This window comes from Odocoileus virginianus, chromosome 14, assembly GCF_023699985.2.
Source record: "Odocoileus virginianus isolate 20LAN1187 ecotype Illinois chromosome 14, Ovbor_1.2, whole genome shotgun sequence".
Classification (NCBI taxonomy): domain Eukaryota; kingdom Metazoa; phylum Chordata; class Mammalia; order Artiodactyla; family Cervidae; genus Odocoileus; species Odocoileus virginianus.
This window is the reverse complement of record NC_069687.1, coordinates 7,614,429-7,627,994: the sequence shown is the minus strand read 5'-3', so window position 1 is coordinate 7,627,994 and position 13,566 is coordinate 7,614,429. Positions and strand designations below refer to the sequence as shown.

General features: G+C 39.9%; 1 protein-coding gene across 3 annotated transcripts in view; it reads left to right on the top strand.

Moving 5' to 3' along the window:
- The window catches only part of SEMA5A (semaphorin 5A), a 542,694-nt gene that overhangs the window by 238,138 nt on the left and 290,990 nt on the right, over positions 1-13,566 (top strand). For all 3 annotated transcript variants that reach the window (XM_070476478.1, XM_070476476.1, XM_070476477.1), the window contains one exon: positions 2,760-2,859. In XM_070476478.1, the coding sequence (XP_070332579.1) occupies positions 2,760-2,859 (100 nt within the window). The remainder of the gene's footprint in view (positions 1-2,759; positions 2,860-13,566) is intronic.

The following is a 13,566-nucleotide window of genomic DNA, read 5'->3' as shown; positions in this document are numbered from 1 at the left end:
TCCATTCCTGGGACAGAAGGGTCAGCTCTTGGGCTTCTGCTCTCCCCTCACACCACCTAGTCACCCTCAGTGCCTTGGATGTGGCATGTATGCCCAGCTTTGGCAGCTGTGAGTTTGGGAGGATGAAGCCTTAGACCTGCTCTCAGGACTGTAGTCCTGGCAGGACTCCCTGGTCCTGGGTTTTCTATCTGTAGGATGAGCCTCTCGAACTAAAACAACTGTTTGGACACTTCTAGATTTTAGAGGTTCCTAGCAATGACTGACTGTGAAGTCAGTGTCACTGGAAATTTTTCATAAGTGACATTCTACATGGTTGTCCCTGAAGTCATTAGCTTTCTCTAAAACCAGTCTTACCCCCGACATCTATGTCTCACTCATCATATTTTCCTCTTCATTGAATCTCAGAACTGTTTTTCTTTAACTCATTCCCTTTGACCTTTTCAATCAGGTATCTGGCCAACCAGACTCTCGCATCACATCCTCGTTGCATTTTCATAGCCACTAACTAAATTGTATCATTTTTAGTTTGTAAAGCTAATATTCTTGCCTCCATTCAGTCTACTTTTCTGCCTTTTGTATTCCTAAGATACTTGCTTTATGTGTCAAGTGCTTGCTTGTAAACTTCTCAGAGCCTTGCTATCACAGATGAGGTCAAGTCTAGACTTTTTAAACTGTAAGTGAATTTTAACCTGTAAGTGAGTTTTTTACAGTTATAGTTCAGTGTACCTTTTCCATAGTTTCTTGAGTTGCCATTTCGTTTCCCTTTCTCTCTTCTCTTTTTTTCTCTTTCCTTTCAGTTTAATTCTCTTGAATTCTCTTGCTTATTCTTACTCTTTCATTCCACACATTCAGTATCACTCATCACATTCAAGTTATTGTACCTTAGTGTTGCAGGCACTCCAGTGAGCAATAGGGACCCAAGAGCCTTAGGAATCCGTCTCCTGCAAATAGAGAAACAGAACAGGGATCCATAGAAGTGAAGATGAGCAATACCAATTATGGCCACAGGGGGCATCAGATTTCCCATGTGGCACTCTTGCTTCCTCTAGGACACCCCCGTTCTGTCAATTCCTAGTCAGATCTTTCCTTTCCTGCTTCCTAAGGCCCCAAACATCTCTCCCTCCTGTGTATGAATATTTCCTGTAATCCTGCAAATACCTGTAAAGATCTTGTATCCATGGAATTCTCCAGGCTAGAATACTGGAGCGGATTACCATTTCCTCCTCCAGGAGATCTTCCCAACCCAGGGATAGAACCTGGGTCTCCCACATTGCAGACAGTTGTTTACCATCTGAGCCAGCAGGGAAGCCCTGTATCTATAGATACTCTGTTTAAAGAAGATATTAGTGCTGGTTCCCTAACTAAATTAACAACTCCTAAAGCACTGTTTATTGACAGCTTTTTATAGCTCTAGGACCTTGCACTTATTTTGCTGCAAATAAGTATTTTTAAAAAATTGACTTGCCTATAAAATGAAAAACCTTGTATAAAATACTAAGAAGAATCAAGATACAGTATGTATTAAAATTTCAAAAACTAAATACAGATTTCTGTATAACTCAACCTTGGTTTGCTTTAAGTAGTCTAGAACTTTCAGTTCATTTCATTCCCCTCCTGCCACCCCCTGCCAATAATTGATATTAGAGAAATGATACATTTGTTTCACAAAATAATCACTTGAAAATAATCTACTTCATTTATGTCAACAAAGGCCTTTCTACAGGACATGTCTTAGGACAGGGGCATATTTCCATATTAGATCTGTTTTTAGCATCTGTTTTTGTGGAATGAGATTATTTCTGTGCTGCACAGTTTTTTCCTCAAACCAATAGCTGTGTTGATCTGCCTGTTTTCATGGCCCTGTTTCATCACAGTGATGCCACTCAGAATATTAAACCCAAGGTAAAAGACAATCAGCTTGAGTGGTTAATTGTCAAGGATAATGGTCAGGTTCCATACAACTGGCAGGCAACTCCCTGAAGACTTTTTTGGTGAAAGAAACCAGCTAATGAAAGTTGCAAAAACGGCTCATAAAGCTGAGTTCTCGCCCTTTTCCAGTACTGTCATGTATAATAATTGGACTCTAGGCTGGAGGTCGCTTCATAGGAGTTAACAGAGCTTGTAAAAAATAAAATGAAAACAGTCTATAAAAAGTGGCTGTTTTCTGATTTTCCATAGGAAACAATGTAAATAAGGTCAGGAGTTACTGTGGGTTTCTCATCCAGAAAGGACTGAATGTGTTTAACTAGTCTCATCACGGGGCCTACATAGAAACTCACAGGGAAGTGGAATGTCCACGATGGAAGAAGGCAAATGGTGCTCCTGTGTTCGCCCTTGTTCCAGATGGGGACTGTTGTGATTTCTCCACTTCTGTGGCCCCTACCCACCAAGCTGCACAGGGAATGGTCTTGTTTGCATTCGGTATTCCTCTGGTGAGACCTGTGAATGTTGTGTTATTGTCTGCTCAGCCCAGAGCCAACAGGAACACGCACATCTGGCTTGTAAATCACAGCCCAGCATTGGCGTCTTGCCCCCTTGTTATTGGGTGACTGCCCTCTGTGTTTTACACGCTCTCAGTGTGGATTTTGTGACATCCTGACGGAAACCTCCAGTGACCCCCAAGCCATCCATCGGGGGACCTTCAAATCTTCTCTGAAATGTAATATTTGCTACCTCATGTGTGTTTTCTGTGGGTCCCTGGAGGGGGTAAAAAAAATCATTCATTTTTATGTTTTTATTCATTTATTTTTCCTGTTTAGAAATTGGCCCCTGGTTGCAGGAGTTCAGAGCGAAGAATGCTGTGGATTTCTCGCAGTTAACATTTGATCCAGGACAGAAAGAACTTGTTGTAGGAGCAAGGTGAGAGATCTGACGTTTTGCCCTTGCAGATATTTTCAACTTCATTTTACGTCTATGCAGTTACACGTGAGCATCCCTGCCGGAGTTGATGAGTGCTAAGTAATATTTCATCTCAGAATGAAGTTCTGTGTAAGAGTGTCATGAACATGCTACTTCTAATAGGAGGACTGCTGCTCTTTATACCCATGTGCTGGGAGCTGCTCTAACATGAATTAATTTAGTTTTTTTTCTTCCTATGACACCTGAGAGGTAGGTATTGTCACCAACCTGTGTTAGAGATGAGGAAATTGAGGCAGAAGTTGGATAAATATGTTACCCCGGGGACACATTTATTATGTCTAATAACATATGGTCCCAGACTTCAGACCCAGACAGTCTGCTCCAAACAGCATGTTCTTATTTCTCAATTCAGCACAGTTCTTGAGAACAAGAGACCTTGATGTCCACTCCCACATCCGTTGCTATCTTTTTTTTGTGACCTCTGTTCTGTTGTTTGCCAGTCAGTTGAGATTTCAAGGGAGTTGCTATTGTTTATTTCTCTTAAAGAGCCCAGAATTCTGTGTCCAAGTCAATGCCTGACCTTCCAGTTGGGCAGTGTGGCCACTGGAACCCAATCAGAACAGATCTAGTCTTGTGTTCCTGACATTCACCATGACTTCCTCAGAAAACGTGCATCCTCTCTGACTTCAAATCACCTATCCTACCAGTATGTTTTGAGACTGATGGAGATAAAAAATTTTCTATTCATCTCTTAGGAGAAATGATGTAATAACGTGAAGAGGTGATTTGTGGATTTGAACTCTTCTGGCAGCCAAGGAAAGTACTTTGGGCAGAGGAGTTAGTGCACATTATGTTTTTTGGCCAACTTTACTAGATGATGAAATATACCTTTCATAGCAGGAGAGGTTGTGGAATTTCTACCTGAGTGAAGCTAAATCTGGCTTAGGCTCTGAGCACCCTGGATGGACACTGAACAGCTTCTAGAATCACTACATTTCCTCTCAGATGTTAAGAAGACCTTGTGCATCCACTTAACACTTGAAGACTTGAGATGTGTGGTCGTTGCTTAAATGAACAGACAGAGCTGGCTTAGTTCCTGGCACTTAGCATGTCACTGGCATGCCTTTCAGTGTTTATTGGGTGGACAGTGAGTTTGGGAGGGCTTACTTGGTGTTTTTACTGCCCTTAGGCCACTGGGACTGCAGTGGGGGTTTCTGATGCTGACTTTCATCAGATTCCATCACTGAGAGCCTCGGCCATGCATTGCAGGCCTCCAGAATTTCTCTCTTTTGCATACCATGGCCAAAGCCATCTTTTACAAACATCCCCCTCAGTGGTTCCTCCTGGAGCACTTACGACTTGTTTCCCTTCACGTATGTTGTAGAAATACTGTTCAATCCAGGCATCCTCTGTTAGCTCTTTGGTGTGGCCTGTCGGAACCTCTGGCTTATGGTCCTGCACTCCAGAGGCACACACATCATTTTCATCACATAGTCCAGACATGTGGAATTATTTATGTTGCCCACAACTGGAAAATGTTCTTTCTCTCGCCTCTGGGACTTGATGCCCTCTTGTGCTTTCCTGGAATGTTAATTTGCCACCCACCGCCATCCCCGGTCATCCATTGGGTGAACTCCTGCTCCTTGCAGGGATCTGGCTCAAGGGCCCCCCTTTGGGCCTGAGCTGCCATGTTCCCTGCCCTGCCTGGTTCTGTTAGCACACCTGCCACCTGCCTTCATTGCTGCCCTTACTGTATCATTTCTTGTCCTGTTTCAACCCTCCCCTTCCCCGATGTCAGATAGTGAAGTACTGCATGGTAGAGGATGTGTCTGTCTTTATTCCCCCAAGCTTTAAACTTCTTATATTGGGGTATATAGCTGGTTAGAGCTTCCCTGGTGCCTCAGACGGTAAAGCGTCTGCCTGCAATATGGGAGACCCAGATTCGATCGCTGGGTCGGGAAGATCCCCTGGAGAAGCAAATGGCACCCCACTCCAGTACTCTAGCCTGGAAAATTCCATGGATGGAGGAGCCTGGCAGGCTACAGTCCATGGGGTCACAAAGAGTCAGACATGACTGAGTGAACTAATTAATTCTTATAGCTGGTTAATAATGTTGTGATAGATTCAGGTGAACAGTGAAGGCACTCAGCCATACATATACAGGTATCCATTCTACCCCACACTCCTCTCGCATCCAGACTGGCACATGATACTGAGCAGGGCTCCCTGCGCCTCACAGAAGGTCCTTGTCGGTTATCCATTTTTTTTTTTTTTTCGGTTATCCATTTTAAACATAGCAGTGTGCTCATGACCTGATCTGGCTTTCCTTTGTTTCTCTAAGATGTAGCATAGTTTCTCCCTGGCTAGAAGTTCGAAGATTTCTGTTGATTCATTGTCTACATTTCCAGGATTTGACTTGTATATGTGCCCCTCTGCATTTGGTAGGACACTTACGAAAAAGGGAGTGGACTTGTAGCCCACTTATTCAGATACCTACCTTTAGGCAAGGCCACAGTGAGCAGCAGTCTCTAAACCCCGAAGTTAATCCTTAGGGTGAATGGACTCTCACCCTCAGCCAAGAGGAAGAAGTTCCCGGCTGGGGTAGCAGGTGCAAATATGACCCCAACCGATGTTGCCAGGTCCTGCATCTCTCATTCCACTCCAACTAACTTTGGAAATAGTGTTCCTGTGAACTTGGCTCAAAAGACTCCATTGTTTCTGGAGGTCCTTCACACTATGGGGACAGGGCCGTGTCACATAACTGCTGACACTCTGCAGGCGGTAGGCTTTTGGTCAAGAGCACAGATTCTCCTAATGGGGATGTGAGAAGCCACTGAAAAACTATTTGGAAGAGACATCACCATCATTCTGTCCTGGCTTTGGACAACACCTGAGAATTGTTCCCGGGGAACTCTTGTTCCTGACAGTCTCCATCCCAGTATGGGTGGAGTGATCGATCCCATTATTCCTTGAGCTCTCCATGCGAGCCTGCCTGAAGGTTTCTTATTCAGTGTCCTTGAAAATCTCCATTCTGACCTCCCTGGAGTCTCCAGTCCAGAGTTTCTCAAGATCTCCATCCATCTCCCCTTAACCCAGTCCCAGCCCAGACATGAGAGGGATTGGCCTACCCACTGAGTCACCCTGGCATGTACTATGGCATAACGACCAGGAGCAATAGGATTGCCAGACTTAGCACATAAAAGTCTGGCATGCGCAGTTAAACTTGAATTTCAGATGAGCAACCCTAGGAGCAGGGGCTGTATTTTCTATTCTAGAGCAGGACACAATGCATCGTGATCACTCGATAAAGAAAGAAGTAAGTAGACTTGCTTAACTGTGTGACCTTGAGCCCATTCGAGAGCCTAATTTTCTTATCTTTAAAATTGATATCTTTATTTCTATCCCTTTCAGCTGTTGTGAAGATTAGATGAAATAATCCAGGAAAAGTGATTGTCACAGAAACAGGCATCCTGTAAGCCCACAGTGGTGGGGAAGCTGTGTGGGTAGATGTGGGCTTTGGCATATGTGTGCATTTGTGTTTCGGGCAGATATCACTGCTGTGGAGAAGAACAATTTTACCTAAGATACATGGTGGGATTAGGCTCAGAAAGTTTAAGTGGGAATGTGAGCCAGTTATAAAACTTTAAAAATAACCCAGCCCGCAGATTCCTGTTTGGGAGGGCTTGACCTAGCAAAAATGGTTTAGGTAGTAGGTGTATATTTCAGAAATGTTTAGTTGTTTAAATATGTAAGTGGTGAAAAAGTACAATGATAGTCTTTTTATTTTTTTCATAATTAATACTAGGCATTGTAAGGCCATTGCTGGTTTATTGGGTGGTTATTATTATTAATTATTATTATTGGGTGGTTTCACTTTATACCAGTGGTACTTTATGTTCCTGAAACTGAATTCAGTTAAACATTCTTTGCATTCCTTGCAAAAAGTTCTCTTGTTTACAAAATATAAACAAAAAGAAAACAAGCAAAATCAATTCAAAAACCACTTCTCTTTAGGTGATTTGTGGCTATGTGGTACCAGATGTAGTTGCATCTGAATTCAGGCAGTTTCTGGGAGGATGCTTAAATCTGTCATTTCCAAGATGCACATTATCTTTCCAATTATTTTAAAAGCACTGATACTCATATCCTATTTTACCCATGCCTCCTTAAAAGTTAATAATGTTTGTATTTTCAGTGATGAGACTTAGGCACTTTCATTTTAAAGAAAGCAGAAAATACTGTAAAGCATAAAGAAAAAACACAATTTCAGAAATAATCACAGTTAGCCTTTTCAGTTATTTTCCCACAGTATTTCATTTCTATTTGTTTATATGTTGGGACAATATTTTATGGATGGTTTGTATACTTTTTTGCTAAAAAAACCTACTAAAAACAGTTTCCAATTTGTGTCTGTGTGTGTGTGTATATATGTATATATATATATATATATATGTATATTTATTTATTTATAGGTACATACATTATATATGTACCTATAAATATTTGTATGGGATATGTACATACAAATATATATATATATATCTATCTTTATAGGTACATGCATTCATATATTTATGGATACATATACATGGGCTTCCCACTGCCATTGCAGGAGACTTAAGGGATGCAGGTTCAATCCCTGGGTCAGGAAGATCCCCTGGAGAAGGGCATGGCAACCCACTCCAGTATTGCCTGGAGAATTCCATGAGCAGAGAGGAGCCTGGCAGGCTACAGTCAATGGGGTTGCAAGGAGTTGGACTTAACTGAAGTGACTTAGCACATATACAAACATATACGTATATATGTGTTTACATGTGTGTGAAAATCTCAAATGAAAGGATAATAATTCACAAAATAATAGTATTTCACAAACTTGGTTCCAGTTTCACTGTGTATAAGATTGTAACAGTAGATCAAAGTGAGAGGAACGACATTTTCTTCTCCAAATGAATGTCTTTAGTGTTTTGGGTTCGTGTATGGATAGCTAGTGATTCTGTGTTGAATTCAAGTGTTATTCCAAGTGGCAACTAACTTGATCTACACACAAAAAGGTGTTTGACAATAATCAGAGTGTTTACAGATTAGCCATGTATTTGTAAAGTGTAAAGTCATGCAATAAATAGTAAGAAAAAAAGAGTTTTCTCATCATCAGAGAGAACATGAGCTTCTTTCAGCTTTTGTTTGTTTCTTGGTCTTTCATCCATTTTCTTGCTATAACCTGTTTTCTGATTATCTTCCTCTTCTCTAACAAGCTTCTGTGTAATAGAAACCTGTCACTTAAGGGCACAGTCTTACAATCTATGATATTTTGGTAAGAACACTCATCTCTGAGCTCTTATACAAGCACTTGTGAGTCCAGGAAGCCCACTCATCTTCCAGTAATTGAGGGGACAGGATTGAAGACCATAGACCCAATACTGGGTCAGGTAAAAATCATAATTGATGACAAGCATAAGATTTATGTTTGTCTTGGGAAACTTTTAATTTCGGTCCTAAAATTTTAAATTTTAAAATTGCATCACAAAATGAGAACTTCATAAAAATATTAATTGAAAGGGTAATGGGGTTGCATGGGTTTCCTTGCACACTTGACTCAATGTGGGTACCAGCCAAGAGTTGTGAATGTGCCCTGTATAGAATCCTCTGACTTACCATTATGGTCAATGGGCTATTTCCATATACTGAAAGGTATTTTTGTACATATCTGTGTGAAAAATAGTGCAGATTTCAAATCGGCATATTTTCTACTAAAAACAAAAGCTAAAATCTACCAGATTTCAAATCGGCGTGTTTTCCACTAAAAACAAAAGCTAAAATCTACCTGCTTTCAAGGCAGAGCTTTGTCTCTCTTAAGGTCACAGAAAACTGGCCTTGGATCATCTGAGTGTATTATTTTAGACCATTGTTTTGCCCATGATTTGAACCTACAAAAACAAAGATAAAAGAAAAAAAAAGATTAACTTGCTTTTTGTTAAGCTGGTTCTGGATTTGCTTTAAGTGTTCCCAGTATACAGTGTCTTCAGATCACGTTAAATGAATGGGCAGCTTCTACTCAGTGTAAATGCCTCCTTTCTAAATGATTTTGCTGTTGATTCGAAACAAGTGGAGCTAAATTTTGAAGTCACGTGTCACCTTTGAAATTTGACCAATATAATTCTCTCCTTTTTTCATGGTTATAATTCCTATTTTTCTTTCCACGTTTTACCTTGGAGTTAATCTGTTGGAAGCAGTCTATAATTAAAAGAAAAACTGGAGATTTTTATGAGATCAGCAGTTCTCCTTCCAGTAGCCGCAACTTCTTTCCATTTTCCAGTTTATACAATTAAAGGTAACTCATGCTGAGTGGAGTAAAATTAGCAATTAGGAGTGAATCCAAAAAGCAGTAAACCCCCATTGTGCAAAGAAATCCCTGGTAATGATGATGTTGGCATAGTATTTATATTAATTATGACTTAGGAAGACAGCTGGTGATGAACGAAGGGATGGAGCTTCCATTCCTGCTCTTCATTTTTATCCCACCTCAGCGGGAATATTTTTTTTTAAACTGTACTTTAGGATTTAAATATTTCCTTTTTCCTGTTGGCTCTTGCTACGTAGGTGTGTTTTCCTCTTAAGATTCTCTTTACCTATCTTCCTTCTTCTCACCTGTCTTCCAATAGACCTTTTGATTAATTAACCTAATCTGTGTTTTTCTTTAAAAAAAATCTGTTCTTCGTCTTCCTGCTTTGTTACATTTTGTCCAGTACTTACCAAACATCCCTGTACCTAAGTATCACCTGGGACAGTCATTCGAATTCTGCCCCTTCTCCCAGCTCTGCTGTGTAGGGGCCTGGAGGGTGGTCCCAGAGTATGAGCTTTTAACAAATAGGTGGTCTGCAGACGCTCCTGTGGGAAGGACCATCCAACCATTGTGTTCCTTTTGCTGTTATATTAAAAAAAAAAAACTCTGCATTTTTCTTTCTGCTGGAGGTACAGCAAAGGAGAATAAACCTAGCAGAATAGTTTCTTATTTAGTTAATATAGTCTTCCCTTTTCCCATATTCCCTGAATGATAAAAATTAACCAGCCTTTGAGTGTATGTGCGTGTTACAAGTCTGGAGTGTTGAGAGTTTTCTGGTAGTCAGTCCCACATGGGTTCCATCAGAATTTATTAGTTCACATTGTTGCTCTTCATTCATCAAATATTTATAGAACCTCCTTTGTGCCAGGAAGTATCTTAGGCAAGGGAAAATGAAGCTGCAGCAGACTGTCTGCCTGGTAAAGACTTTAGATCCTAGTGCATAGGCTGGCAAGCTAAGGTCTCTGGGTTGGCCTCTTGCTTTTGTAAATAAAGTTTTATTGGCACACAGCCACACCCATTCATTTGCACATCACTTATGGCTGCTTTCCAGCTTTCACTGCAGAGATGAGTAGTTCCCACAGGGCCACAAAGGTGAAGTGTTTGCTATTTAGCCCATGAAATATTTTCCGTACTCCTGGCCTGATGGGTATGGGGAACATGAATGGTTATGTTCTCCAGGGAGGCCTGAATAAAGAGACTTGAAAACACCAAGAGGAAAGAAGGGTGAAATGGGTGTACTGAGAAGGTGCTTTTTCAGTTGGCCTTAGAGGTCTTCCAGAAGGATCACAGAACAGGGAGCTCAGATGCCGACGAGGCTGATAGGAGTTCGCCTTAACTGGACCTGTTAGTGACTGGGAGGAGGGGTAGGTGTAGGTGAGGCTGGGGTTTTAGATTATGGTGGAGTGGGGATTTCATCCTGTAAACCTGTGTTTCCAATGCGGCAGTCAGAAGGATGGTCTGAGAAATCTCTCAAGAATGCTGATAGCCAGGCCTCTCCTCAGAACATTTGAATTAGACTTTCAAAAGTAATGTTGGAATTTTTGATTTAATTAAGCTTCTGATTATCTGCTTGCCTGGCCGACTTGCAAACCTCTGCTAAAGACAGTAGGTGCTCAGGATATTTCTAAGGCTGCATGTTTATAAGTTCATATTTGTACTAGAAAGATTCTTCCGCCATACTGTGTGTAGCATGCACTAGAGTTTGGAGGTACGGACGGCAGTTGGGGGATCTGGGTCAAGTGACAGTAGAGAGAATTTATTTTTTTATTTTTTTTTAGTAGAGAGAATTTAAACTTAGGCAGTGATAGTGCAAATGGAGATAAGTCAGATTTGAGATATCTTTGGGTTGATGGTGACTGATGACCAATCATGATAGGTGGTTGAGAACAAGGATCAAAGATAAGATTTGGGAGTGTGGTTTGAAATTGTGGCTTGTTGTAATGCCATCAGCTGGAATTGAGCATTTGAGAAACGAATTAGAGTTCTTCTGTTATGTGAGATACATGAAAAAGATCTCAGGTTTTACTAACTCTAAGATAACCCAGAAAAGTGGTATATATGGAGATAATTTGAAGAGTGAATATTCCTAGGAAAGCATAGATTAAAGGAATCATAAAATAATACAGTTGGTAGTTTTTCAATGAAAAATGATCTCTATTAATTGAAAAATGGAAAGGAACAAATCAAATACCCAATGGACCAGAAAAGCTGAAGTCATGAGTTAAATTTAGAGCAATAAATCATGATCTGTAATCTTCAAAGCACTTAGAAAGTTGCACATAATGTTTAGAACATAATAAAATTTAAATTGGGGTTACCTGGTGGCTCGGCCAGTAAAGAATCCACCAGCAATGCGGAAGACCTGGGTTTGATTCCTGGATTGGGAAGATCCCCTGGAGGAAGGCATGAGAGCCCACTCCAGTATTCTTTCCTGGAGAATCCTCATGGACAGAGAAGCCTGGTGGGCTATGGTCCATGGGGTCGCGAAGAGTCAGATAAGACTGAGCGACCAGAAACTAAATTGCTGATGTAATTGTTGACAGTATTGATTAATAACTTTGTCCCTAAATATGCTTATGGGAAAAGATTTTCCTGATTTCATATCTTTGGAATTTACTAACCACTAAAAATCCATCTCTGTTATTTGATTCTACTTGCAAAATAGTAAGAGGTTTCCATCTACTTCTCTGCCTTTGAATATTGGTACTTAAATATATATGAGTACTATTAATGTGGTTTAATTTTGGCTTTGATGTATTCTTTGGAACTTTTTTTATAGTAATCAAGACTTTCAATGGGTTTGAAATGGATTTTTTTAGGATAGGTAATGAGATAAACCGGTATAATTTTGGGAGAGTGAGTACTAGACGCATATGGTATTATAATAATATAATAATACCCAAAGTACATGTATTTATTATTTTTTGAAGAGGATTGGAAAAATTCTGACTGAAGAGGTAGCTCATAATATGACAATATTATACATTTGTCACCATATGGCAAAATGTATTAGCAAAGTGAAAAAAAGTCAGTATTCAAAAACTGTGATCTAAATGTGATCCCACTATTTATAAGTTGGTAATATTAAAGCTGAATTAGACTCCCAAAAACTTATGAGAAAAATACATTGAAAAGATATTTTTGGAATGATTAGGGTAACAGAAAATAAAAGCTCTTCGAATTTGTTTAGAATCAATCAGCATAATGAAAGCCTTAGGAATAGCAATTATAGATAGGTTGGTGAGCTATGTGAGTTGGTTACATGCTGAAATTAATCTTAATATTCTTAAAATTTTGATGTGATTGAAATATTAAATATTTACATGTAGATAATTAAAATAATCTTTACAAAAACATTTTGTGCTATAAGAAATATAGATACTGCTTTTCTTTAGCTTCAAAGTCACATATTTATTATATTTTAATCTTTAAGTCTCTCTTTGCAACTATAAATTTGGGTGTCATGTAAGAAGTCACAGTATCAGCCTCTCTGCCAGTGGAATATTGACAACAGTTAGGATGGAATCGTGCACTAATGGGAAATTGCAGAACGGGAGAAGCCAACTCAGGTACAGGGGAGACTAGCTTCACTCTCAGATTTACCCAAATGATCCCAGTTTATGTGCAGTGGGTATTTTGTTTTCAGATTGTTTCGCCATCAATAGTGGTCTAAACTTTAATAAACAACCAACATGGTGGCGCTAGTGGGAAAGAACCCGCCAGCCAATGCAGAAGGTGTGAGAGATGTGGGTTCCATCCTTGGGTCGAGAAGATCTTCTGGAGATGGGCATGGCAACCCATTCCTGTATTCTTGCCTGGATAATCCCGTAGACAGAGGAGCCTGGTGGGCTTCAGTCCACAGGGTCACACAGAGTAGGACATGACTGAAGCGACTTGGCACGCACACATGTATGTTTCTATCACTGTTGTTTAAACCATTTTTTTTTTTATAGATTTCCTTGCTTTTCTGTAAGTAAATCAAGATTTGCTTGATTTTCCTAGTGCAAAGTACAAGTCTACCTTTCTTAATTATTCAGTCTTCTGCTCCTCAGTTATAAGCAAGCCTCTAACTTAAATATTCAATAAGAACCTGAAATTATTTCCTTTGATTTTATAACTATATTCATCAGAGACCAATTGAATTATTCTAAGCGAATGTCATTTTAAAACACCTGTGTCTTTCATAATTAATGGAGGTCAGAGTTAAGTTTTATGGTGTCTCTAGATAAAATGAATCATTTAGTTAATATGCTCATGAACGCTCAACCTTTTCTTTAATGCTGGCTGAATTTTATTACTTTACATGAAGACACAAATGAAGTTCGTCTATTAAGGCCCCCGCTGCTCCCTCAGAGAATATATTGTTG